The following is a 24923-nucleotide window of genomic DNA, read 5'->3' on the forward strand; positions in this document are numbered from 1 at the left end:
GGGGGGGGGGGGGGGGTGGAATTGAAAGCCTGCATCTAGGTCAATACTTGTCCCTGCCTAGAATGTCACCAGTTTTTACCCTAACTTCTAGCACTTTTTCTGGGTAAGGCCACCTCTCCCCACATCCTAAACTTGAAGATTAGCCTTTCAAAGTGATCCCTGGGCTCTGGAAGTTATTCTGCCTGTATATGAGCAATCAGAACCCTCTCCAGGCAGAATCTTTCCAATTTTTTGGTCCTTATGAGTCTTCAGTCATTTTGTTTTGTGTAAGGAACATTCTTAGGAAGAAAAATGGTCCAGTCCTGAAGGCTGGCAATGACAATTCTCCCACATGACTCATTTTTAAGCTAGACTATGTTGACATCTGTCTTCCCTGAGACAGCCTTTTCTCTTCATTATGAAGATAAATCTATTTAATGGGTCACTGCTGATTGGGTAGATTGTACATTTTTGTAAGTGCTGACTCCCTTCTCTACTGGTAATGCCCAATAGTGGCTTCTCTAGAAACTCTTCACTCAACCGCAGACCAACCTTTTCCAACTCAACCTGGGAAAGGAAGCCCAAAACGATCTCTCGAAACCTAAGACAGCATTTCAAAGCCAGGCTTTACTATTTAGACTTTGTAAAAGTGCACTTTGAAAACCATGTTAACAGTCTTATAATTGCATTAAGAATGTATTTGTTTAATTCTACAGATAAAATATGGAAGCCTAAGAATCTTTGGCATTGAACATAACCATTATTACAGTCTGCAAATACTGTCTTAAGTACTAGGGACCACAATACAAATAAGGAAGAGTATCTTCCCTCGATGGATTTACAGTCTAGATGGGAAAGGGTATACTGGTATCTGACTTATGTCCTTTACCGGGATATGGCAAGAATTGCCATTGGTGCCATTCTGAAGGCTGAGAAGTGGGGCTGGATGCTTGTTGAGACCAAGCTTCTCACATTTGGTGAGTGCTGGAATCACTTGGAGGGGCTATTGAAACACTGATTGCAGAGTGCCACTCCTAGAGTTTCTGATTCAGTAGTTCTGGGGTGAGTGTGAGAAGCTGCATTTCTAGCAAGTTCCTAGGTGATACAGATGTGTTCTGGGAACACTCTTTCAAGGATATTTTTTGTAGGAGAAACCTCTGACGTAAGTCATTTCATTCTCAGAAGGCAAGGGAACATGACCTCAAACTTTTGCATATCTAGTATGTTCTATTCAGTGTATTGGTATTTTGCAAATAATATATTATTTCAGTTTCACATTAATCCTGTAAACTCTGAACTATTTCGCTTTATAGTGAGCAGACTAAGGCTTGGGAAGGGAAACTCACGTTTGCTAAATAGCCACAAGGTACCATAAAGGGTATGAGGCTTTATCTAAAGAACAACACCTCGATGAATTCTAAATGATTAGTACTTCTGGTTTACAGATAAGAAAACTGAGTCTGGGAGAGACTGACTGTCTTGAGGACTCTTTAGTAATGTTTTCCCAGCCCCCTCTCCAAGAAGAATCTCTTCAATTTTTGTATGCATCCCAACATACTTTATAGTATTGAATTCCATCACACATCTCAGAATCTCCTGGTGACTTATCATTAATTATAGAAAGAAAATCCAAATTTTTTATCTTAACCAATAAAACCACTCACCGTCTGACCCAGCCTGACTTTCAACCTTACCTCACAGCCCTAACTCTCTTTTCCAACTAAAGGAAACCACCATGCACTCCTCCCTACCCGGGGCTGTGCTCTCCTCTCTCCAAGCCTTGCCTCATGCTTTTTCTTCCAGCAAGAATGGCGGTTCCTTCTCTGCCTCCCATCATGTCCACATCTGGTCTCTCCTCAAGCCCCAGCCAAAGTCCTGGTGCTGTGCTGTCAGCCTGTCGGCACTTAAGAGGGGCTAGGTATTTGCTCCTCCTATGAATGAATGTCTTGCTCCCACTTCACTGTGACATTACTTTCTCCCTTGGAAAAGGCAAGTATGTACATGTCTTACCCACTTCCCCAGACTGGGTGCTCATTCGACACAAGTCTTCAGATGTCTCACTTACGGTGCCTTGCACATTGTTGGTGCTTGAAAAACAGTTGCTGAATGAACAGATGAATAATGCTGGATGAAGATTGTGGGTATCAAGGTGGGTTCAAATTTGTGATTAGGAGCACAGGGAGGTTCAGGAGATCTGGGAATAGAAAATAGGAGCGCATTTCAATGAACAACAGGGAACCCAGGAACACAGTTAGAATACCAGCATACTTGATTCTTCTAGTCAGGGGTCCCCAGCATTTACACCTTTAACACAATCTTCAAGGAGCCTAAAGGTTTTCTCCGTTTGATGGACATGTGTCTTACGAGTCTCCCACTGCTTTTGTAACATGTGACATTATCACAGAGAACATGGGCTGGAAAAACTCCAGAAACATACCACAGGCACAGTTTGACCTTGATGAAACGATTGGTCAATACCAGTTAGTGAATTCAGATTCTAAAAGCACGTTATGTTTGATGTCTGTGGCAAAGGATATTCTGTAATTAAGAAGTTTTAAGTCCATTGATTTGCTAATGCCTCTGCTACACCATCTGTGGGTTTTCCAAACAATGATAAAAAGTTTGATATTTTCCCAAGAAGACAGAGTCAAGCACAGTGGTTGTGAATGTCTTGGTTTAAATTGTGCACATAGAGCATTCATGGACACGGTAACACTATTAATCGTAGCCTTTGTGGAAAGTATTTTGCAAAGGAATAGAGAAATATTTGATTTATGTAACTATTTTGTCTCTGTAAAAAAAAAAATCAATGACATCTTTCACTGGGGTCATTTTCCTTGGCACATAGAGTGACCATAGAAATTCTTGGGGCCGGTGCCAAGCAAAATTGTGAAGTAAATCAGGGAAAGTCAGTATTTGTCTTCCCAACCTCTCTTCTATGCTATCTACCAACCACTTGCATCCCTTTTCCTGAAGCCAGGTACCCCCTTGGCTTATCCTTATCTTCTTTCATATCCTATCAACCTACTCTTAGGAAATGGTCTGTATTCTCTTTTAAACTGAAGCATAAGTGATTGTTGGGAATTTAAAAGATTGTGCCATTTATGGATTCTTACATCTAGCAAAAGATCAAAGCCTTAAGCTAGAGGAAGTGAAACTCTTTAACAGTGGATTTTAAGCATAAGATTGAGGTAAGAGCTGAAGAATTTCCCATACCACCGTAAGGGATTATCATCATTTCCATGCAAAGGTACAACCATGAGCATATAAATGAGGGTGATTTTTAAAATGTGCTTCTTATTGAAGTGCCTTTGTTGTTTCCACCCAGCTTCCTTCTCCTACGTTTCCCCAGTCTGGGCAACCTCCTCTTTGACTTCATTTTATGTATTCATTGAAATCTTAAGTTGCAAGTGACAAGAATTCCATTCAAATGGAAAAAAAAAAGGCTCATGTAACAAAATCACCAAATGTCAGGATTGAATTAACATTATGGTTGAATATGATTTAGCATTATTAACACATTTTCTCTCTCTCTCTCTCTCTCTCTCTCTCTTGCAACACACACACACACACACACACACACACACACACACACACCTTTCTCCTGTCTAATTTGAATGAAATCAGTGTGAATATCTCCCACTCTTCCTTCATGTTAAGGGACAGTGTTGCAGTTGACAGTTTTAGGGGAAAAGAGAATATTCAGCTCTGCTTCACATCAAGTCAAAAGTCTGGGAAGGATTACTGATTGGTTAATTCAGGTCACGTGTCCACTTAGTAGCATAACCATTGTGTCTAATCATATGTGATCTGGTGACTGTCATCTCTGTGACAGCCTCTTAAGAAATACATGAAGTAGGAGAATCCCCTGGCCTTCTATCCTTATCTATAAAATGAGGGAAGTGGAGATGTCTCTAAAACTTTCCCAGCTTTAACCTGATTCTATTTAAAAACTGCTTCTTCATTTTTGGTATTCTAATCATTCTTAGTCTCTCTTACATGTCCTGCCTCCCACATGAAGGTCAAATAACACTGAGAAATGATAATTATCTCCTTGGTTCGACTCTGAGTTTCTCTAAATGAGGAAGGGGACAGCTCCTGTGATGCCCCTCTCATGAAACAGCAAACTGTTAAGTTCAGCCTTGACCAAATTTAACCACCATTTATACCACATAATATAAGATGGTCACAATTTTCAAAATTTGTCAAGCATCCCAAATTTAGCATTTCCTTGGGTAAAAAAAGCAGCAGATCAGGTGGAAGGTCAACTGGAAATTTTCCTTTATGCTGTTATGCTGGGGGCATGAAACGGTGCTTATGTAACTGACTCCAATTCAGATGCAGCCCAGACTCAAAGGGGCTAATGAGGGGTCATGTTCAGGTTATTCATCTCTTCTCACAGCATTGAACACCTATTCTTCCTGCAAACTCATATAGTATCTGCTCTGAAATGCTTCCCATCTGCCACCAAAGACCACCAATCCGTCCTCTCTATCACATCCACACTTCTATCGTAACAGTCATTGTCTGTGTCCCATGTCTAACTCTCTTAGTAGACCATTAGTTCACAGAAGGAAGGGTCATACCTTATTAATCTTTGAATTCCTAGTGCCAGTATAGACACGTGGTTAAGCATTCAGTGATGTTTGTTGTATTGACTTTGTAAGTAATGCTTCTCAAGCAAATTTGTAATAATTGCTTCTGCCAATATCGTCTGGTTTATGGTAAGCTTGTAACTAGTGGAGTTAGACTGAATGACCCAGCCATGGTCCTAGAAACTCCCATGAAGCAGAGAACAAAAGGACAGTTGCCTTCATGTCTTTAAACCACTGCTGTCACCAGAAACTGCCCCTTCTAGGGCAGGTGTGGCACACAGGGCCTCTGTGGTGCCTACTGGATAAAGCGGATTCATGGAAACATAACAGAGATCTGTCATCCCCTCCAAGTTTTCTTCTGTAGTTCCCTGATATTTCCTGCCATTTTGTGATAAAACACTAGGTCCCAGAAAGTCCTCATGAAATTCCAAATATGTTACCTAATAAAGGCTCTTCTCACTGTGAACTTGGGTTCCTAAATGTCAGACGCATTTAAGAAAAAGTGAGGGTTCATATCACTTGAAAAATAGATTTCTTTTCATTCCTGTCACCTGTGACTCATGTTCTCCTCAGTTCAGCCATTTTCAGTTGGCTAAAGGAAAATATGCCTGTCCTAGGGTCCCTGGCACATGGGGACACTGGAAGCAGGGGTCAGCAGATGAGTAAAGAGTAATGACACCTGGCGCACCTGAGCTAGCTGACTCATGGCCTTGGGTTCACCTGAGGCCTACTGAGCGGCCCCCTGGCATTCCTGAAAGCCAGTTGAGTTTCACGACCAAGGAGGATGAGCTACCTCCCAGTGTCCTCTAGCCCCTGCGGACACTGGACGGGTCCCTATGTGGACAGGACAGCAATAAAAGAGACATACACTTGGAGAAAGAAACCTGAGCAGATTGCTTAGCAACCCACACCATCAGGGAGCTCAGCAAGTATAAGGAGCTGTTGAGTGTTTGGAGGACATTTCAGCTGCCTAATATTTTCTAAGGCAGTGAGATTCTCCCGTCACCTAGCACTCAGGCACATTAGGAAGTTCAGGTTTGCCACAGTCTTTTCCATGCTGTAAGATCATTACCTCTATTACAATAACACTTCATGCAAATGTCATCTTGGTGTAGGACCAGTCAGTGACCAATTACCAAGTACCTACCAAGCATCACTTATTCAACCAAGGACTGATTAGAAGCCATAAGGAATATATTGGGATCATATTCATAGTGATGAAGGGCACACACATGGCACCCCAGGGCTGTTCAACATCAAGTGCCTGCTGTATGCACCATACTGGACTACTTGGTGCCATTGAATTCAACCAGATATGTATGACCTTGGATAAGTCCTCCATCATTCTGTCTCATTTCTTCACCTTTAAAGGAGTGGAAATAATACATATTCTACTGTATTAGAAGGAAGATTAAATGAGATGATGAATAAAAAAAAATGTGCCTGATGGAGGGGGGCACTTGTGGGGATGAGCACTGGGTGTTATATGGAAACCAACTTGACAATAAACTNCAGTTTTAAGTTATCCAGGGACCCCAAGGATGATGGCATGATTGGCAGTGTAGTATTCACACCCTGGGGTTCAAATCCCAACTCATCCACCACCAACTAGTTAGCTGATTTTGAACTAGTTACTTAATATTTCAAAGCCTCAGTTTCTTTATATTTAAATAGAATGATGATAATATCTAACTCATAAATTTGAGTGGTTTAAGAGAGGAAACATATAATGCACCTGCATAGTATCTAGCACATTGTAACTACCTTGTCAATGGTAACAATTATTTCCATTTGCAGAGGGGGGAAAAAAAAAAAAAAAAAAAAAAAAGAAGAAGCAGGGAGATTACTGCAAGTCTCTTCGGTGCCTCTGTGTTTTCTGGTCTTACCCTGCTTTATAATTTCTGATGAGATTGAATCCATATTAATGGAGGCAATGTTTAATTGCCTCCTTGTGGGCTGGACAGCATATTACCATATTCTTTTTTCTTGAGGCTTCCAATGGGATATGTCTGTTCCATTTAATAGATTTTTTTTCTTTTTTTTAGTGTCTGGCTCAAGAAGGCAGTACCACATGTGCATTTTCAAATTCCTTATTTGTATGAACACTAAGGCCTTAACTACATGGGGAAAGCACTCTGGGAGGGGCGAGTGTGGGTATCAGTTCACGTTCATTTGAACTAGTGCCAACCAAACTTCCACAGTTAGTTGTGTCTCACCGATTTTCTTCCAGAAAAAATAACAGTAACGCAGACTCCTCGCTGTCACTTGGACTTCTTTCGCTTTTCAAGTTTGCATTGTCTGGAGTGTTGGCTTTAGCACAGACGTGTAATCTATTGAGCAAATGGAGCACTCCTCCGGCCAGGCCTCCCACCCCAACCCCAAGTTAGTCAATCCATCACCTTCCTTGTGGTTCCACTGGCACAAGACAAAGTAGAAGATGTACATCATGGTAGTTTACTCTTTCATTGGAAAAGCACACTCAAGGTGTAAAATCGTTACCTCTATTACAATAACACTTCATGCAAATGTCATCTTGGTGTAGGACCAGTCAGTGACCAATTACCAAGTACCTATCATGCATCACTTACTCAACAAAGAACTGATTAGAAGCCTTTAGGAATTTATTGGGATCATATTCATAGTGATGAAGGGCACACACATGGCACCCCAAGGCTGTTCAGCATCAAGTGCCTGCTGTATGCACCATACTGGACTACTTAGTGCCATTGAATTCAACCAGATATGTATGGCAGAGAGTGCAAGTCAAGGGAGGCAGCGAGGTGGGGAGCTGTTAACTCTGGAAGATTTTTTCCAAACGGACAAGACAGGGCCAGGAAAATAATGGTCTTCCTTTCATCTACAGGTAATGCAGGTGGTGAAGGAGCAGGTTATGAGAGCTCTCACAACCAAGCCTAGTTCCCTGGATCAGTTCAAGTGTAAACTGCAGAACCTGAGCTACACCGAGATCCTGAAGATCCGCCAGTCTGAGAGGATGAACCAGGAAGATTTCCAGTCTCGCCCAATTTTGTAAGTAATCGCTGACCTCTGTCTCCTCGCAGGCTCTGACCCAACACTTCTGGTCAAAAGGTCTGTTGTGCACACTGAAGTGGGCTGTGTCATGAGCTCTTTCCAGAAGGCCAACAAAAGACACTCCAGAAGATATCAGTTGGGTTTCTCAAGTCTCAGCAGCCCCCTGAGGGAGGAAGACGGGGCAGGGCTGGCCGAGGGGAAGGCGGGCACAGTGCTGGCAGCAGGACCTGAGCCAGGAAGTGGCCTGGTTACTGACGAGTCCTCCGAGAATTCATAGCCAAAGAGTGGGGGGACCTTTCCTCACCATCAGGACAAAATTTTTTTGCCCATGAAGCTATTTGTTGGCAGGTGCCTTTGACTGACAAGAGCAAGGGCCACTGATCACTCAGGCAGTATGAACACTGAAGTACTAGATGGGAGGAAGAGACAGATTGAGAGGAAGAGAGAGATCCACTTCTCCCTGCCCCATCCGCTTTGCCTCACGCCAGAGCATTGTGCTTCACCCGCATGACCATCACCCGACAGGCCCCAGGCAGAGAGGCAGCAGGCCCTCTTTTTATAGGGCGTTGCAGCACTAATTGCGATTTCACATACCTCCATCTTTAGGATGTTCTGAACCTCCAACAGAGACTGTTTTGTTTTGAGGATTTTTTTTTTTTTTTGCTTTATCTTTTCTTAGAACTGGCCTATTTATCTTCCCTCATCTTTTTCTAAGAGCTAGGTCAGTTTTGTTACCCTTATAATTTATACAGAAGGAAACAGGAGAAAAGGCGGGGAGCGGTAAGGAGAGTGTTTGATATTTATTCTCATTCTTCCCTCCGAAGACTGGACACTGCTTCTTCTGAACTTTTGGTGAAACAAAGTTACAATATAAGTGTCATTATGACATTAACCCTCTCTGTCCCTGATCCTTTTTCTTTCTACCCCTCTTTCTGCTTTTTACTCTTAAATATTTGACATGTTTAATGCTTAGCAATTTGCAAAGCAGTGCACCCCACTATTTCATTTCCTCACATCTATGTGAAGTAGGTAGGTCTTATTCCCATTCAAGGAGCAGGTATAGGCCAGAGAGGTGAGGCGCCAGGACTTGAACTCCAACCCCCGATCCCTCAGCTAGTATTTTGTCCACCCCACAAGAGTTCCTTTGCAAAGTGCAAAACTAAGATGAGGTTTAAGAAAGTTACAGGTCGGAGCATCTGGGTGACTCAGTCGGCTGAGTGTCTGACTTTGGCTCAGGTCAGGTTCTCGCAGTCTGTGAATTCAAGCCCCGCGCCAGGTTCTGTGCTGACAGCTCAGAGCCTGGAGCCTATTTCAGATGCTGTGTCTTCCTCTCTCTCTGACCCTCCCCCTGCCCCACACACACACTCTGTCTCTCAAAAATGAATGAAAGTTAAAAAAAAAAAATGGAAAAAAAAGAAAGTTCACAGGTCTGAAAAGACAATAGCCACGCCATCTACTGTGTGTTTGTTTTCAGGCCCTAAGAAGCACTGTTAGAGGCTGTGCAGCAGAACTGCAGACTTTAGTGAGGGTGACACTAGGCAGCAAGGGAGGTAAACGCTTCCTGAGGGTCTTTGGCTTACGTCACTGTGAGACTTGAATTGTACCTGCATTGAGCACCAGCCAGCTGTGCAGTAGGCATGGCCGGGGCTTTGCACTAGTCCTCAGCCCGAAAGGCCAGCTACCTGCCAGACAGAACGCCCTTCCCATAGGTGATTGACCCCTCAGAGACTCAGTGTTTTACCTGCAGAGGGGGACAGTGCTGGCTCACCCCATCCCAGGGCCTACAGTCTCGAAATGTTGAATTGCATAAGGCTTGTTTCAGCAGGTGTGTAAACGCAAGGAGACCATTATTTTTTGATACCAATTCTTAAAGCCTAAAGGAAGACTTTAAGGAACCACTTCAGTTAAGGGCAAGGGATTCCAAATTAATGTTTGACCGTGACTTTATTCTAAGTAAGAATGTTAACCACAAGTTACATGTGAACACTTTGCCGCTGTTTTGGGCTTCATATCTTTATTTCCTGAGGCTTTGCCCAAGACACTATGAAGTTTTCTCTTGATGACAAGAAGCTTTTATCTTTATGGTTATTACATAAGGAGAAGCAAGACAAATATAAAGGAAATCTTGGGTATGTGTAGCTTTGGCAGCGTCTTTTGGCCATGGGACTGAAAAGCACCGCAGCTCACTTGTGCTCTTGGCATAGTTGCAATAAAGTCATGAAGACTCCGTCAGACACTATAGCAATTAAAGTGGGAGCCATGGACCTACCTGATCATTATCCCAGCCTCTGAAATGGGCAGGTGGGAGCCAGTCTCCAGCTTCTTGTCCCATGATGTTTTATCTGTTAGAGTGACCGACTAGATAGGAACTCCCTTTGGGATTGAAGGGAGCCTAAAAGCTGCCAAAGTGGCTCAGAGGACAAACCCGAGTCAACAGAGAGAAAGTCAACATGTATGACTGTTGGCATTCATTCATTAATTCACGTAACAAATGCATATCAAGTGACTTCCACCTGCTCAGCCCTGCCCAAGGTGCTGGGGACAGGCAGGGAACCAGAGACGTTTGACCTCCCACTGTCCCAGAATGTAAAACTGGGGTTGCAGGGTTAGCACAGACCAGACTTGGTTGGGGGAAGCACAGGTGGGGGGTGTCATGAGAACACAGAGGAGGCGCCTCTCCGCCAAGCTCAGGGATTAGGATATTAGAAATTTAGAACTGAGAAGCACCTTCAGGCTCATCCAGTTTAAGCTTTTCATTTTTGAGGACTGGGACAATGACTTACCTGGAGCTTGACCATAACCCCACTGGCCACACTGTCACCAGCATCTTGTACCCTGTAGTGCCCTACCCCTCGCCTGGCCACCTCTGTGCCTGTCGCACACAACACAGTGGCAAACCTAAGTGCCACAGAGATCCTTTGAGGCACACATCCCATTATAATAAAATGTTGATGTTTCCCAAGAAGAAAAATGCATGCTCTGTCGGAGCAAATATTTGGGGGGAATATTCAGTGGGGTGAAGAAGCTGTTTTATTTTTCAGCTCTTAACTCATTATTTCAGAGGAGAGGTATTTGTTTTTCTCCACTTAGCATGACTTTACAGGGACAGTAAGTCCATCCACATAATTAATCTGAGTTAATGGATATAAAAAGCTTGAATAGTCCAAAAATAGGTCATTTAATGCTACACTGAGGAGAAGAAGAGATGCAGGGATACACACCAGTGATGCATAGGAGCAAAAGGTAGCAGATCCACACCCAGGCAGCTAACAGATCTGGAGTCAAGCTCCAAGGCCACCACCTATCAGTGTGGCTCTGTAGACAAGTTATGTAACCCACCCTAAGCCTGCTGTTGCAATGTCTAAAAGAGAAGATGATTAAAGCGTGTACGTTGCTGCATCATTGTGTGCATGACCTAGTGCTTGAAAAGCACTTAGCATATGCCTGGCACATAACACCTACTAAGAGAAATGTTCACTCTTACCATTAGCTGATAACCAGAATTGAACATGTGGTCATACTGTTGAAATGTAAATGGTAAAACTGACACTATGAATGTCTTGGTATGTGCCTCGCCTGCCTTATCTCAGAAGGTACAGTAGAAGTACAGGTGAGAAAGAAAAGATAAAATCAAACAGAGCCAGAAATAAGGCTAATGCCTATCCTGCATATCTGCCTCCTCACTGAAGATTGGCCACAAACTTTGCTCAAGGCTTTCTCGTAGCCAGTGCCAGTAGAATGGTCTGGTCAGTTACACAATTTTCAGTGTTCAGTGCACTTGACAAATACTTATCAAATGTATGACACATGCTGTTGTGTGTGTTGGTGATTCAGCAGTAAAGAGGACACAATTCCCACCTTGTACTGACTGTATTGTAGTGGAGAGAAACAGACAATAAACTTAGTAAATAAGATGATAGCATGCTAAAAGAAGATAAAGACAACGGGAATGGAGAGCTGGCAGTTTTAAATGATGTGATCAGAGTAGATCCCTCTGGTTGGGATACCTTTGAGTAAAGATGTTTAAGGGAGCAGGATATGTGTGCATTTGGGAGAAGAATATTCCAGCAAAGAGAACCAACAGTTCAAAGGCCTTGAGGTAGGAGTAGGTCCAGGTACTCAATAAATAAGAAGGCCAGCGTGGCTAGAGAGAGTAAGCAAGGGGCAGAACAATAGGAAGTAAGACCGGAGAAGAGGCCGGAAGTGGATTATGGACGGCCTTGTTGGGGAGCCATTAAAGGGTTTCAAGCAGAAGATTGGCATGCTCTGACTTGGGTTTCTAAATGATCCCTCTTGCTACTGTAATGGGAATAGACTCCAGGAAGGCAAGTTTGAAGGCAGAGAGATCAGTGAGGAAGTTATTTCAGTAGTCCATGAAGGAGATGATTGGAAGTGATCAGTCTCTACTATAGATTAGATAGATTTTAAAGATAAGAAACAATGCGATTTCCTGATTGATTGGATGTGGGGTGTAAGGGACAGAGAGGAGTCGAGGATGAGCTCAGAGTTTTGTTTGGGCTGAACAACTAAAGGATAGAGAGAGTGGAGCATGTTAGGACAGAGGGTCAGGAGTTCAGCTCTGGACCTGTCAAGTTTGAGGCATCTGTGAGACATCGAAATAGGCAGTTGGATTGATGAATCTGGAGTTGAACTGAAAGGTCCAAGTTGGAAATATAAATTTGGGAAGTTGTCAGCATAAAGTTGTTATTTAAAGTCATGAGTCTATAATATAAAGAACAGAAGCACAAGGACTGAATTTGGAGGCCCTCCAGTGTCAAGACAGATCAATTTCCATAAAACAGACACTGCCACTCAGCCCCCCCCAAAGTCTTCACAGAGCCCTGTTAGGTCAGGGGTCGGCAAAGCGTAGATGCCTCTTGGGCCAAATCACATTCACTCCCTGTTTCTGTAAACACAGCTTTATTGGAACACAGCCACGCTCGCGTGTTCATGTACTGTTGACTGCTGTCACTCTGCTGTGGCAGAGCTGAGGGGTTGCCAGACAGTGCATGGCCTGCAGAGCCTGAAATATTTACTACCTGGCCTTTTACAGAAAAAGTGAGCCAACCTCTATTGTGAGCACCGAGTAGCAGCTCAGCAGGGAAGACCACAGGTGCAGGGGGGCATCACACCCATCTAGTGGTGCGTCTGTCTTCTGTATATGGTGCTGGCCTCACTAGACTCATACCCGGATCCTCTTCCAGAAATGATGCTGAACTTGGAATTGTTCCTCACACACTCATTTGCCTTAACCCCTTTAATCACCCTTCTTTTATCTGTTTACAAGGCCTTTACATAGAATTAGAAGACTCTCTATCCAAGCAAAGGCAGTGAACCCATGACCTTGGCCTCATTGACCCCCAGCTGAGAATTTCAAACCCCCAACTCCAGCCCTTGGTGTTATCGCCTGGATTACCCTGAGGTCACATCTCATCCACAGATACACCATGTAGGTGTTACCTATGTTTTTCTAATTTGAGTGAATTTTATAGCAACTGAGTCCATTTGCATGGAAAGAAGAGGAAAATCACTTAGAAAACAGAAAAGTTGTCCTCTTTTTCTCATTGCCCAGTCGTGTCTTGGAGGCCTTTGGGGTTCATAACAAGGAAAGGCTATAACTCTTGGAGCATCAGAGGCACTCATACCCGTAGTCTGCCCCCAGAAAATGGTTCCCTAATGGAATGCATCATGATGAGCGCATCTGGGGCTTACACTGAGATGTCATACATCATCAACTAAAGTTACTCGGAAGTACTCTCAATTATTTCCTCCTTTTGGTCTTCTCTGTATCTTTACCTCCTTTTTTAATAATTCAGCTCTAGCCTACCAAAACTATTCTTTAGAGATACACCTTAACCTAAGCTTCAGAGAAATTTCCAAACCCTCTCTCCAGTGATTTTTTTCATCCCTCTGCGCATCTCTTCCTCTCTGCCCCATCACCCTGACTTGGAAGTCAAGAGTGGTGATTTATTGTCATGTGTGACTGCTCTGACACTTCCCCCACCTTCTTCTCCCATTCGGAGCAGGGTTCATCAAAGCTGCAATATACTAAGTCCACTTTACAAAAGCTGAGCGTTGATAATAAATAGCTTTTGTGATCTGAAAGCCCAAGATGAGACCCTGGAGGCCTGCACAAGACCAGCTTTACAAATATACCAAGCTGTATTATTAGGGCTGAATCTCTGTATGATACTTTATAAATGCTCAATTGGAACAGTATCAAATGACAAGAAATTTTAAGTTGTTTGAGTTTAAAATATGTGTTAGCAGAGTACTGGAATACCCCATTACATAATGGCCAGACCCTTTGATGTAACTTTTTAATTTTTTTTTAAGTTTATTTATTTATTTTAAGATAGGCAGAGACAGCACAAGTGGAGGAGGGACAGAGAGAGGGAGAGGGAGAGAGGGAAAGAGAGAGAGAATCCCAAGCAGGCTCTGCATTGCCAGCACAGGGCATGAGAACCATGAGATCAGGACCTGAGCCACAACCAAGAGTCGGATGCTTAATTTACTGAGCCACCCAGGCGCCCCTAATATAACTTTTTAATTATCCTTTTCTCACATATAAATAGGAGTACTTTGTGTGCAGAAGATTTAAGTTTGTACCCCCATTCCATGCTTAACCTCTGTAAAGTGGTTTCCCTGTCTATAAAATGGAAATACTGCCTATTTACTAATGACACTAATATATATTCCAAAACTTGGGCTATTTTGAGAGGAAGTGGGAAGGAGATGAGCTAAAATTGGACACTAGCTGCTCATAGCAGATACTTACCAAGAGTGAGTGCCTTCCCCACCTGTGAACCAAACACCCTGTGAAGACAGCTTGTCTACAGTCCAGAACAGGTCCAGAGTAAAAATTGAAGCAGACAGATATGTGAGCCTTGACTATACTGTAATATGGGCATAAGGAGAGTTGGCCTAAGGAAAGGAGAAAATATTGTTGAAGCAAATTCACTAATACCTTGTGTTCCTGCCCGGTGCTTATAGAGCATTTATACTCACACTGCCTCCCTTGGAAGTCACAGCAGTTTTCCAGAAAAGATTCTTATCCCCATTTTACAGACGAGAAACTGAGACTTAGTTGCCCTACATGAAATATGAGTCATGGTCAGAGTCTAGGTTGAAGCACTAGTCTTCTGAGTTCTAGATCTATGTTCTAATCAATACTTTAACAGTACTGAGAGTTCTTCCTGCCCAACCTCAGCTAGAACAACTCTAGCTTTACTAGACTCAAACACTAAGGTGCTACATAAAATTTCACATGAGAAAAAAAGTATACTCTTACAAAAAGATTTAGAAGCCACTGTACTCTATTCTGGTATCTTTATGACATAGTGCATCTAAAACAACATTATATCAGTCCTAGACAAGATGCAAATAATCCTTAATTTATGCCATCATGATCCCAATCTCTGTGGGCTAGAATCCAGGGTAATGTATCGTTCCTTCCCATCAGTGAGCGATAGAACGGAAAGTCTGTGGTTGGCCCAAAATATGGTGTTTGCTGTGGAATTAGTCATGATGGGACTGCCCAATGATGCTATTTGGTCGGATTACAGAGGTAGTCTATGAGTTTACCTGCTGTATGGGGGAAATATGACCAAAGATTGATTGTCTTGGCAGAGCCTAGTGAGCTTCTGCATGAGTTTATACCTGTGGCTTTGTGAAACAGGGAAGAAATTTCTTGGGAGACTTTGGTCTAGCAAAACGTCACTGAAGCCGCTGGTGCTTTCGTGAGTTTTCTGTAAATGTCAGAGAATCTATAGTGTTGTTATAACAGATAAACCCAGCTACTAACTCTAAATAAATAATTCTCTGAAGCACCAGCTTGGGAGGTATTAAGATGGTCATGGAAAGATGCAGCTTATACTTCTCTGTTCCATCTGCCATGATGCCCTTTCTTTTTCTTTCTTATTTTATTTTGTTTTTTATTTAAATTCAAGTTAGTTAACATATAGTACAGTAATTCATTTCAGGAGTAGAATTGAGTGATTCATCTCATACGTAGGATACCCAGTGCTCATCTCAACAAGTACCCTCCTTAATGCCCATCACGCATTTAGCCCATCCCCCCCACCCACGTCCCCTCCAGCAACCCCGAGTTTGTTCTTTGTATTTAAAATCTCTTATGGTTTGACTCCCTCTCTGTTTTCATCTTGTTTTGTTCCTTCCCCTGTGTTCATCTGTTGTTTCTTAAATTTCACATATGAGTGATATCATTTGATATTTGTCTTTCTCTGGCTGACACATTTTGCTTAGCATAATACACTCTAGTTAACATCCACATTGTTGCAAATGGCAACATTGCATTCTTTTTTTTTTATCATTGAGTAATATTCCATTGTGTGTGTGTGTGTGTGTACCACATCTTTATCCATTCATCAGTTGATGGACATTTGGACTCTTTCCATACTTTGGCTATTGTTGATAGCACTGCTATAAATATTGGGGTGCCCATTTGAATCAGCATTTTTGCATCCTTTGGATAAATACCTACTAGTGCAACTGCTGGATCATAGGGTGGTTCTATTTTTAATTTTTTGAGGAATCTCCATCCTGTTATCCTGAGTGGCTGCACCAGTGTGCACTCCCACCAAAGTGCAAAAGTGTTCCCCTTTTTCCACATTCTCACCAACATAGTTGTTTCCTGAGTTGATAATTTTAATCATTCTGAGAGGTGTGAGGTGGCATCTCCATTGGTTTTGATTTGTATTTCCCTGATGATGAGTGATGTTGGGCATCTTTTCATATGTCTGTTAGCCATCTGTATGTCTTCTTTGGAAAAGTGGTATTCATGTCTTCTGCCCATTTCTTCACTGGATTGTTTTCGGGTGTCAGGTTTGTTAAGTTCTTTATAGATTTTGGATACTAACGCTTTATCTGATCTGTCCTTTGAAAATATCTTCTCCCATTCTGTCAGTTGCCTTTTAGTTTTGTTGATTGTTTCCTTCACTGTGTAGTAGCCTTTTATCTTGATGAGGTCCAAATAGTTCATTTTTATTTTTATTTCCCTTGCCTCCGGGGACACATCTAGTAAGAAGTTGCTGCAACCAAGGTCAAAGAGGTTGCTGTCTGTTTTCTCCTCTGGGATTTTGATGGCTTCCTGTCTTACATTTAGCTCTTTCATTCATTTTGAATTTATTTTTGTGTATGGTTTAAGAAGGTGGTCCAGTTTCATTCTTCTGCGTGTCGCTGTCCAGTTTTCCCATCACCATTTAATGAAGAGATTGTCTTTTTTCCATTGGATAATCTTTTCCTGTTTTGTTGAAGATTAGTGGCCATACATTTCTAGATCTATTTCTGGGTTCTCCATTCTGTTCCACTGATCTATGTGTCTGTTTTTGTACCAGTACCTTACTGTCTTGGTGACTACAGCTTTGTAATACAGGTTGAAGTCCAGAATTGTGATGTCTCCAGCTTTGGTTTTCTTTTTCAACATTACTTTGGCTATTTGGGGTCTTTTGTGGTTCCATACAAATTTTAAGGTTGTTTGTTCTAGCTCTGTGAAGAATGCTGGTGTTATTTTCATAGGGATTGCATTGAATGTGTAGATTGTTTTGGGTACTATTAACACTTAACAGTATTTTTCCTTCCATTCCATGAGCATGGAATGTTTTCCATTTCTTTTGTGTCTTCTTCAGTTTCTTTCTCATGCTTTCTATAGTTTTCAGAATACAGATCTTTTACCTCTTTGGTTAGATTTATTCCTAGGTATCTTACAATTTTTGGTGCAATTGTAAATGAGACTGATTCCTTGATTTCTCTTTCTACTGCTTCATTATTGTTATATAGAAATGCAAAACAATTTATGTATGTTGATTTTATATCCTGTGACTTTGCTGAATTCATGTATCAGTTCTAGAAGTTTTTTGGTCTGGTTTTTTGGGTTTTCCACATAAAGTATCATGTTGCCTGCAAAGAGTGAAAGTTTGACTTCTTCCTTGCCCATTTGTATGCCTTTTATTTACTTCTGTTGTCTGATTGCAAAGGGGACCTCCAATACTATGTTGAATAACAGTGGTGAAAGTGGACATCCCTGTTATGTTCCTGACCTTAAGGGGAAAACTCAGTTTTTCCCCATTGAGGATGATATTAGCTGTGGGTCTTTCACATGTGGCCTTTATGATGTTGAGATACGTTCCTTCTTCCCCTGCTTTCTTGAGGGTTTTTTTTTTTTTTTTTATCAAGAAAGGATGTGTATTTTGTCAAAGGCTTTTTCTGCCTCTATCGAAGGGATCATGTGGTTCTTATCCTTTCTTTTATTAATGTAGTGTATCACTTTGATTGATTTGCAGATATTGAACCAGCCCTGCAGCCCAGGAATAAATCCCATTTGATCATGGTGAATAATTCTTTTAATGTATTGTTGGATTCGATTTGCTAGTATCTTGTTGAGAATTTTTGCATCCATGTTCATCAGGGAAATTGGTCTGTAATTCTCCTTTTTAGTGGGGTCTTTGTCTGGTTTTGGAATCAAGCCTCATAGAATGAGGAAGCTTTCCTTCCATTTCTGTTTTTCAGAACAGCTTCAAAAGAATAGGTGTTAACTCTTCTTTAAAGGTTTGGTAAGCATTCAAAGCCATGGAAAGCCCATGGAAAGCCACACCCATGATTCCCTTTCAACCAACTGCTGTTCTCAAGGCATGCTGTGTTTGTCCTTCACAGGGAACTAAAGGAGAAGATTCAGCCAGAAATCTTGGAGCTGATCAAACAACAACGCCTGAACCGCCTTGTGGAAGGGACCTGCTTTAGGAAACTCAACTGCCGACGGAGGCAAGGTACTGTGTTTAGGACCACTCCACCCTCAGCTAGGGTGAACAGTGGCCCACTCCATGGGGGTATCGCAGGGCACCAGTGCTGGTTTATAGGTAGGCCATGCAGCATTGTACTCAGAACAGGAATAGCAGCCCAGATAGGATTTGACTCTTCATGCATACCCAGGAAGAATCAAAGAATTACCAGAAGGCCCATGGAACTGAAGAGCCATTCTGGGCCATTTAGTGCCATAAGTCTGCTAGTAGTTGTTCAAGAACAGCTAACATGTACTGAGAGCTTACCATGTGCCCAGGCTCTTATTTTACTTATTTTAATATATTTTATTCTCATGGTAACCATAGGTGATCCTGTGATTATGCCCAGTTCACAGATAAGGAAACTAAGGCACTGAGGAGTAACTTGCTTAAAGTTGCAGAAGAGCAAGGATTCATACTCCAGCAACCCTATGGCCCTTACTTTCAATTACTCACTCTGTTGTCAGGAGAGCTGGCACCTACCATTGGGATTGATCTTGAAACTTTCAGCATGGATGGCCCTTATTCCCAAATCCCCATACTGATTCTCTTCTAGGTATGAATTACTTTATTTGGAGATAAAGGTAACAGTGAACCAAGGTGGGATAGAATCAATTTTCATAATCTTGTAAGAAGAAATTCTATTGACAATTCTTGCAAGAATTGTCTCAATGAATTTTAATCCAAAAATATCATGTCAAAAAGGGTGCCATTAGAGTAGTTCCAATGGGTGGGAAAGCACTTCCAGCTGTTTTTTTAGGGAACTAAAGTGCCATGATTTGCTTTCTTTTTCTTTTTTTAAATTTTTTTTACCATTTATTCATTTTTAAGAGACAGAGCATGAGTAGGCGAGGGTAGAGAGAGGGAGACACAGAATCTGAAGCAGGCACCAGGCTCCGAGCTATCAGCACAGAGCCCAACACAAGGCTTGAACCCACAAACGTGAGATCATGACCTAAACCGAAGTTGGATGCCCAACCAACTGAGCCACCCAGGTCCTCCTTTGTTTTCTTTTTTTTTATGACAGGCTGCTGACTGCAAAGTCAAAGTACTCCTATCGTATTGTCCTACAAACAAACGGAAAGTAAAACTGAAAAGTAAGATCTGGGGAGAGGTAAAGAGATTGAGGGACGGCCAGAAACAGGCATAAGCATTAGCAGCTTTACCAAGAACAGACACCAGTTATGGTCCTGGAGAAACTCTGGCAGATGTTTTTGAAATTCAGGGGCTACTCTGCTCAGACACAGAGCTCACCCACTAATGACAAACATTATTTCATGTTTTTGCTGAGCCCATCCCCTGGCCATTTACTTAAATGGCTTTATGCTGAATGTTGAGTAAATTCAAACTATTTCGAATATTACCATTAAAAATCATAGTAAGGAACTTCCAAAGGCAGAACTTCCTTGAGGAATGAAAATGCAAGCTGTTTCCAGAGACTGGAAAGTTAAGGCAGTGAGCTTCAGGGGGGCGGGGCAGGGCGGGCCTCAGGGAAAAGGACAATGGGCAGAATAATAATAAGGACTGGCTTGCAGCTGGGGCTGAGAAAGGCTCACCTTGGGAGAGCAGGAAGAAGGCATTTCTTGCATTGACATCTTTCTCACCACATTCCTTGCATTGGACATCTTGCTGTTCCAGGAAGGTAATGTGGCATGATGGTGGGACATGAGCCCTGGGGCCAGATGAAACAGGTGAAGTCCTGCCTCTCCCACTGACCAACTGCCTGACTGTGGGCACTTTCCCCATTTGAAACAGGGCTAACAATGCCTGTATCCTGAAGTTACCATGAGGAAGGAAGGTGATCATAAATGTAGCTCTTAGAAAATAACAACAACAAGGGTAGCTACTACTCTTCTGGGAGATGGTGTAGGAAAAGAGTAATGAGCTGAGAGTGAGTAGTCTTAATTCGAGGCTTCCCAACTCTAAGTAACCAGCTGGGTGCCTTTAGACAGACACATGACCTCTCAGGGCTACTTTCTTATCTAATAAGTGAGAGAATAGGACTAGATGATCTCTTAGCCCAGTTAGCCGGATGCCTGATCTCTTCATCACCTCTGTAAAAGTCAACAGTTAGGACATATGCTCCCATAAGATGATTTGAAAAGGTTTTATCTACTCAGCATTGGGCGAAGGACATCGAAGTGAGAGGAGGAGGGGGAGAGATGACACATAGACACAAACCACCTAACGCCTCCATGGATGTTCAGCTAGAATCTTCCAGAAGTTAATTCAAAGAAGTCAACTAAACCTTCCAGTCTACTTTTCCATGCGTCTTCCCTTTATAGGGTGAAATGGATAGATTCTACTAGAATAATCCTATTTCTAGATATAATAATGACAGTTTTTTGGCTAACGAGGTGTTAGTCTGTTATCTGCAAATTTGTCCAGTTTTCTAAAAATGACTTACCTAATGAACAAAGAAGTATTAGCACCTAGATTATAAATTCGTTAGTTAAGCTCCCTAGGGAGGCTGGCCATCTGTGTTTAATACAAAATCATCCTTCTGGGTGCAGAAAGGAAGGCCTTTGGTGTTTGGTAAATGGATTTAAAGTCTGATGACTAGGTCTGGGTGCTGAAAAGTAGGGATTCAAAGCAGACTGTGCTGAAGTTGGTTTCCTATTACCACCTCAAAATGTTCCATTTAGATTTACACAGATTAATGAGGACATAATGTAAAGTCATGTTAATCCCTTCAGAAGAGGTGCATTTCCACAGGAGCTCTCAGATGGGAACAGCCACGTGGCGTCACAGCTTCAAGAACAAACACACGGTGAAGGAATGGCGGCCTCACTCCCTTTAAACTTGTTCAACAGTGATTTGAATATAGATGAGTTGATTCAAGTATTAACTTTACAGGGGGAAATATGAAAGAGTTCTTTGTCCCACAAAACCGAAAAGTGGAGGAGCAGACAAGAGTCCTTTCCCACACTGTTTGGCCAGGAGAGCTGCGTTAATACCTGCCCGTCATTCTACCTGCCTCATTCACTGCTCTGCTATTTGGTTAGACCGATGCAGTTATTCGCAAATCTGGGTTCCCCGGAATTCTGACCACATTAGAACTTGGAGGCAGGAAATCATGTGAAACACTTCAAGCTGCATTCTCATGCCTGCTTCCTCACTCACTAGCTGGGTAGTCTGAGGTAACCCAGTAGATCTCTCTATATTCCTATTTCCTCATCTGTCAAAGGATATCAATTTCTACATCTCACAGTTACAAGGGTTAAATAAAATCCTGCCTCTAAAGCACTCAGTGGAGTTCTTTGCACATTGTCATTCATTAGTGATAGTTACCATTAATTTTAGCTTGTAGATCCTCAGAATCTAGGTTTCTAAACACAGATGGTAGAGTGGCGATGGATATCACATGTCAGCCTCATTCCATTCTCTTCCCACCACAGAGTATGGAAGGCTCTCGTTCAGGCTGCTTCACAGTGAGATAGATCTCCTTGCCTCTGCAGGAGACAGTTCAGATGAAACTCCAGAAGTTGTTTATGTGAGGGCCATTATTTGCAGCATGAGAATCTGTAGGATCAGAAACTGTTCCCTATTTTCCTTCAATTTCAGAGATAGAGATTAGGGGCTTTCAGAATCACTCACGTCACATCATCTTGCCAAGAGCCCAGGGCTACACATTGTCATGTCATTTCAAGAAATGACAACACGAAACTTTTGCTTCTCATTGAAAACATTGTCCATTTTGTTGTCCAGCATCCCTTCTCTAAGCACTAACATGACAAACTTAATTTGAAGCTCAGGAGTGAGCAAAACATATCCCCCCGAGGACTTGGCAGGCTTCCTCACTGCTGCCAAGGGTGATATACCTTACATTGGTCTCTTATCTCACTCAGAAAACCTAGAGGCAAATGGTATATTCAGGCACAGAATCCCTGTAGGAGTAGGCTGTTTCTTCCACTATCCTTGATTGAAATTTTCTTTTAAGATCTAATTAAACCTTAACATAACTTATTTTTATAACAAAAAGGGATAAATAAAAGCATACTTTCAAAAGAAGAAAATCCACATGATTTTCAGGGACAGAGCAGATTCCTGCAGATCAAACTAGCAGATAATCATTGTTCTCGAAAGGTAGAGGGACCAGTAGTGGACAAGAGGGTTACCGTTAGTAACCAGAAGAACAGGAAGATACTAATATTTGTGAGTCAGCTCTGTGAAAGGTGCATAAGTGGATATCTTATATATATATTACTCATATAATTATTAACATTACTTAACAAAAGAATAATAGGGATCCCTAAGGCTCTTGTAATTTGGCCAAAGCCACTTAGCTGATGTGTAAGGGCCAGGTGCCATAGCCCAGGTCTGTGTGACTGCCAAGCACAGGTTAGGCCAAACCATCTTTAAAAGGATTTGGGGCTCTGGAGTCATCTTTTGTTGTGAAAAAGAGACCGCAGTCTCCAGGGAGCCAGAATTCTCAATCCAAACACCTTTCTCTTTCCGAAGATTGTCTGGTGAAATGAGGACGATTTGAAAGGCAGGATGACCTTTGTCTGTATCCATATTCATTGTTCTCCTTTATGGGACCAACAGAGGAATCTTGTATCTCATCACCTAAAAGAAGACATTTCCCTTTAAAAACATTGCTGAGGTCCCTCCTGTTTTGTGACTTGGAAAGCTTCGAGCCTAGGCAGGAAGAAGACCTGAACACACTGAAGACGGTGCACATTTTAGGTTAACCTGAGAAAGCTCCGAAATCCTAAGGGAAGTGCCCTGGGAATTTACTTTAGTAAAAGCCACCTGCTTCCCAAACACAGGTCTCTCAGGATCCCCTGTGCCAGCAGCCACCTGCCAACTGGAGGCTTTGTTCCCAAAACATAGATGTCCCCAAGTCCATGGCAGAGCTGACCTGTGCCTCACTGAACTGCCCAGCATTTCACATTCAGGTCTCCCCTACAGTCCCACTGGCGAGCCCCAAACATGTCTCCAGCCTTGGCAATGAAGACAGATGGTCAGTCGTACTGTTGAATAAAGCTTCCTTTGGCTAATTTAATTGAAATTTAATAAAATTTAATTCTTCTTTTCTTACTGTTGGATAAGGATCTATGGAGTATTTCCATCATTACAGAAAGTTCTATCAAACAGTGCTGCAAGAATTACAGTTGTCAGTGGTTATTAGCTCCGTAATGATCTATGTAACATTGGGAATAGCTTTAATCAGCCCTGGAGACCTTCTTAGCAGCCTCGTGAGCTCTGAAACCAGCTTTCCGCTCTCATCCTTCGCGTGCGCACACACACACACACACACATACACATGCCCACACATGCATGCATGCACACGCACACATACAGAGACGGACCAAGAAAATGAAGTACAAAATTGTCTCCATATTGTCAGTTTTTGATTTTAGGGAAGGAAGACATGGCTATTAACGTGCGAACACTCATAATTGACTGGAAGACCTCTATATTAACTCCTGTTTATTCTTTAAATGCTAGTAAACAGTCTTTGATAATGTTCTCACTGCTCCCTGCTAATTGCTTCTAATGACATAATCCACTCATTCATTGCCCAGAGGGATTGAGGAACTAGTAACGTCACGCTGGGTTTTGAAAAGAAATACATGTTTCTCTTACCATAAAAGAAACTGCAAATCAAGCTGCCGCTGCTGGTTGACACTGAAATCGTCTCCCGCAATGAGCTGGTGTGTTCTGCTGCTCGGAGTGGGCGGCCCTGTTGTCCTTTACAGTGGCTCCACCTTTGAGACACACACACACACACACACACACACACACACACACACACACACACACACATTATGATGCCCTGACACCTTCGCAAAACTAATGACTCCAAACTTTACCCTGAGGAAGATACTGGCATAGTATCCACACATTTGTTTTTGAGTCCAGACAGCTTCCCCAAGCTATTTTGGACTCTTTTCCAATATTTTGTCATCCATCCAACAGTTTTCTGTCTGATGGGGAGGAACAGAGCAATCACTTAGGTCAGTGACATACCCATCTTTTTCTCTCTACCATTTTAGTAGGAGACTGAGAGAGAGGAACTTCTCTAGGATAGTAGAGGTAGAGGTAGGAGGAAAACTAGAGGAGTGTGGTGTCATCAAAGTCGAGAGAATTTTGGCCTTCTGTCAGCTGTGCACCAGATATTGTTAAGGCGGGATCCCAGGTAACCTTTTGTGTCACTTTTAAGCAGAGATCAACTACAACTTTGCAAAGATGGCTGCTTTGCCCCCCAGCAACCCTGGCAGACAGCCACGGGTCTCTCTCTGTTTCTGAATGGAAGAATATGTTACACAAGAGACCTTCCCTGTCCCTATTTTTCCTTGCAGTACGGCCAGAGTCACTGAGTCCCTGTCCCTACTTCCCAAACCTGGGAAACAAGTATTTCCACCATGTTTCTCTTACTTAACCACCAAGAACTGATGGAGCCCCTTGTCCTTGAGCTTCCTGGATTTGTCTCTCATGTCTGCCTTTCACCCTAACAGGTTTTTTTGCTGCACCCAATAGAGTGCTGTGTGCATTGTACGCACTCTGCAAATATTCA

General features: G+C 42.4%; 1 protein-coding gene across 1 annotated transcript in view; it reads left to right on the top strand.

The window, feature by feature from the left end:
* The window catches only part of ELMO1 (engulfment and cell motility 1), a 484527-nt gene that overhangs the window by 432382 nt on the left and 27222 nt on the right, over positions 1-24923 (top strand). Inside the window, exons 17-18 of the mRNA XM_077775357.1 lie at positions 7438-7601; positions 18276-18388. Of these exons, the coding sequence (XP_077631483.1) occupies positions 7438-7601; positions 18276-18388 (277 nt within the window). The remainder of the gene's footprint in view (positions 1-7437; positions 7602-18275; positions 18389-24923) is intronic.

Source organism: Crocuta crocuta, unplaced genomic scaffold (genome assembly GCF_008692635.1).
Source record: "Crocuta crocuta isolate KB4526 unplaced genomic scaffold, BGI_CrCroc_1.0 scaffold197, whole genome shotgun sequence".
Taxonomy (NCBI): domain Eukaryota; kingdom Metazoa; phylum Chordata; class Mammalia; order Carnivora; family Hyaenidae; genus Crocuta; species Crocuta crocuta.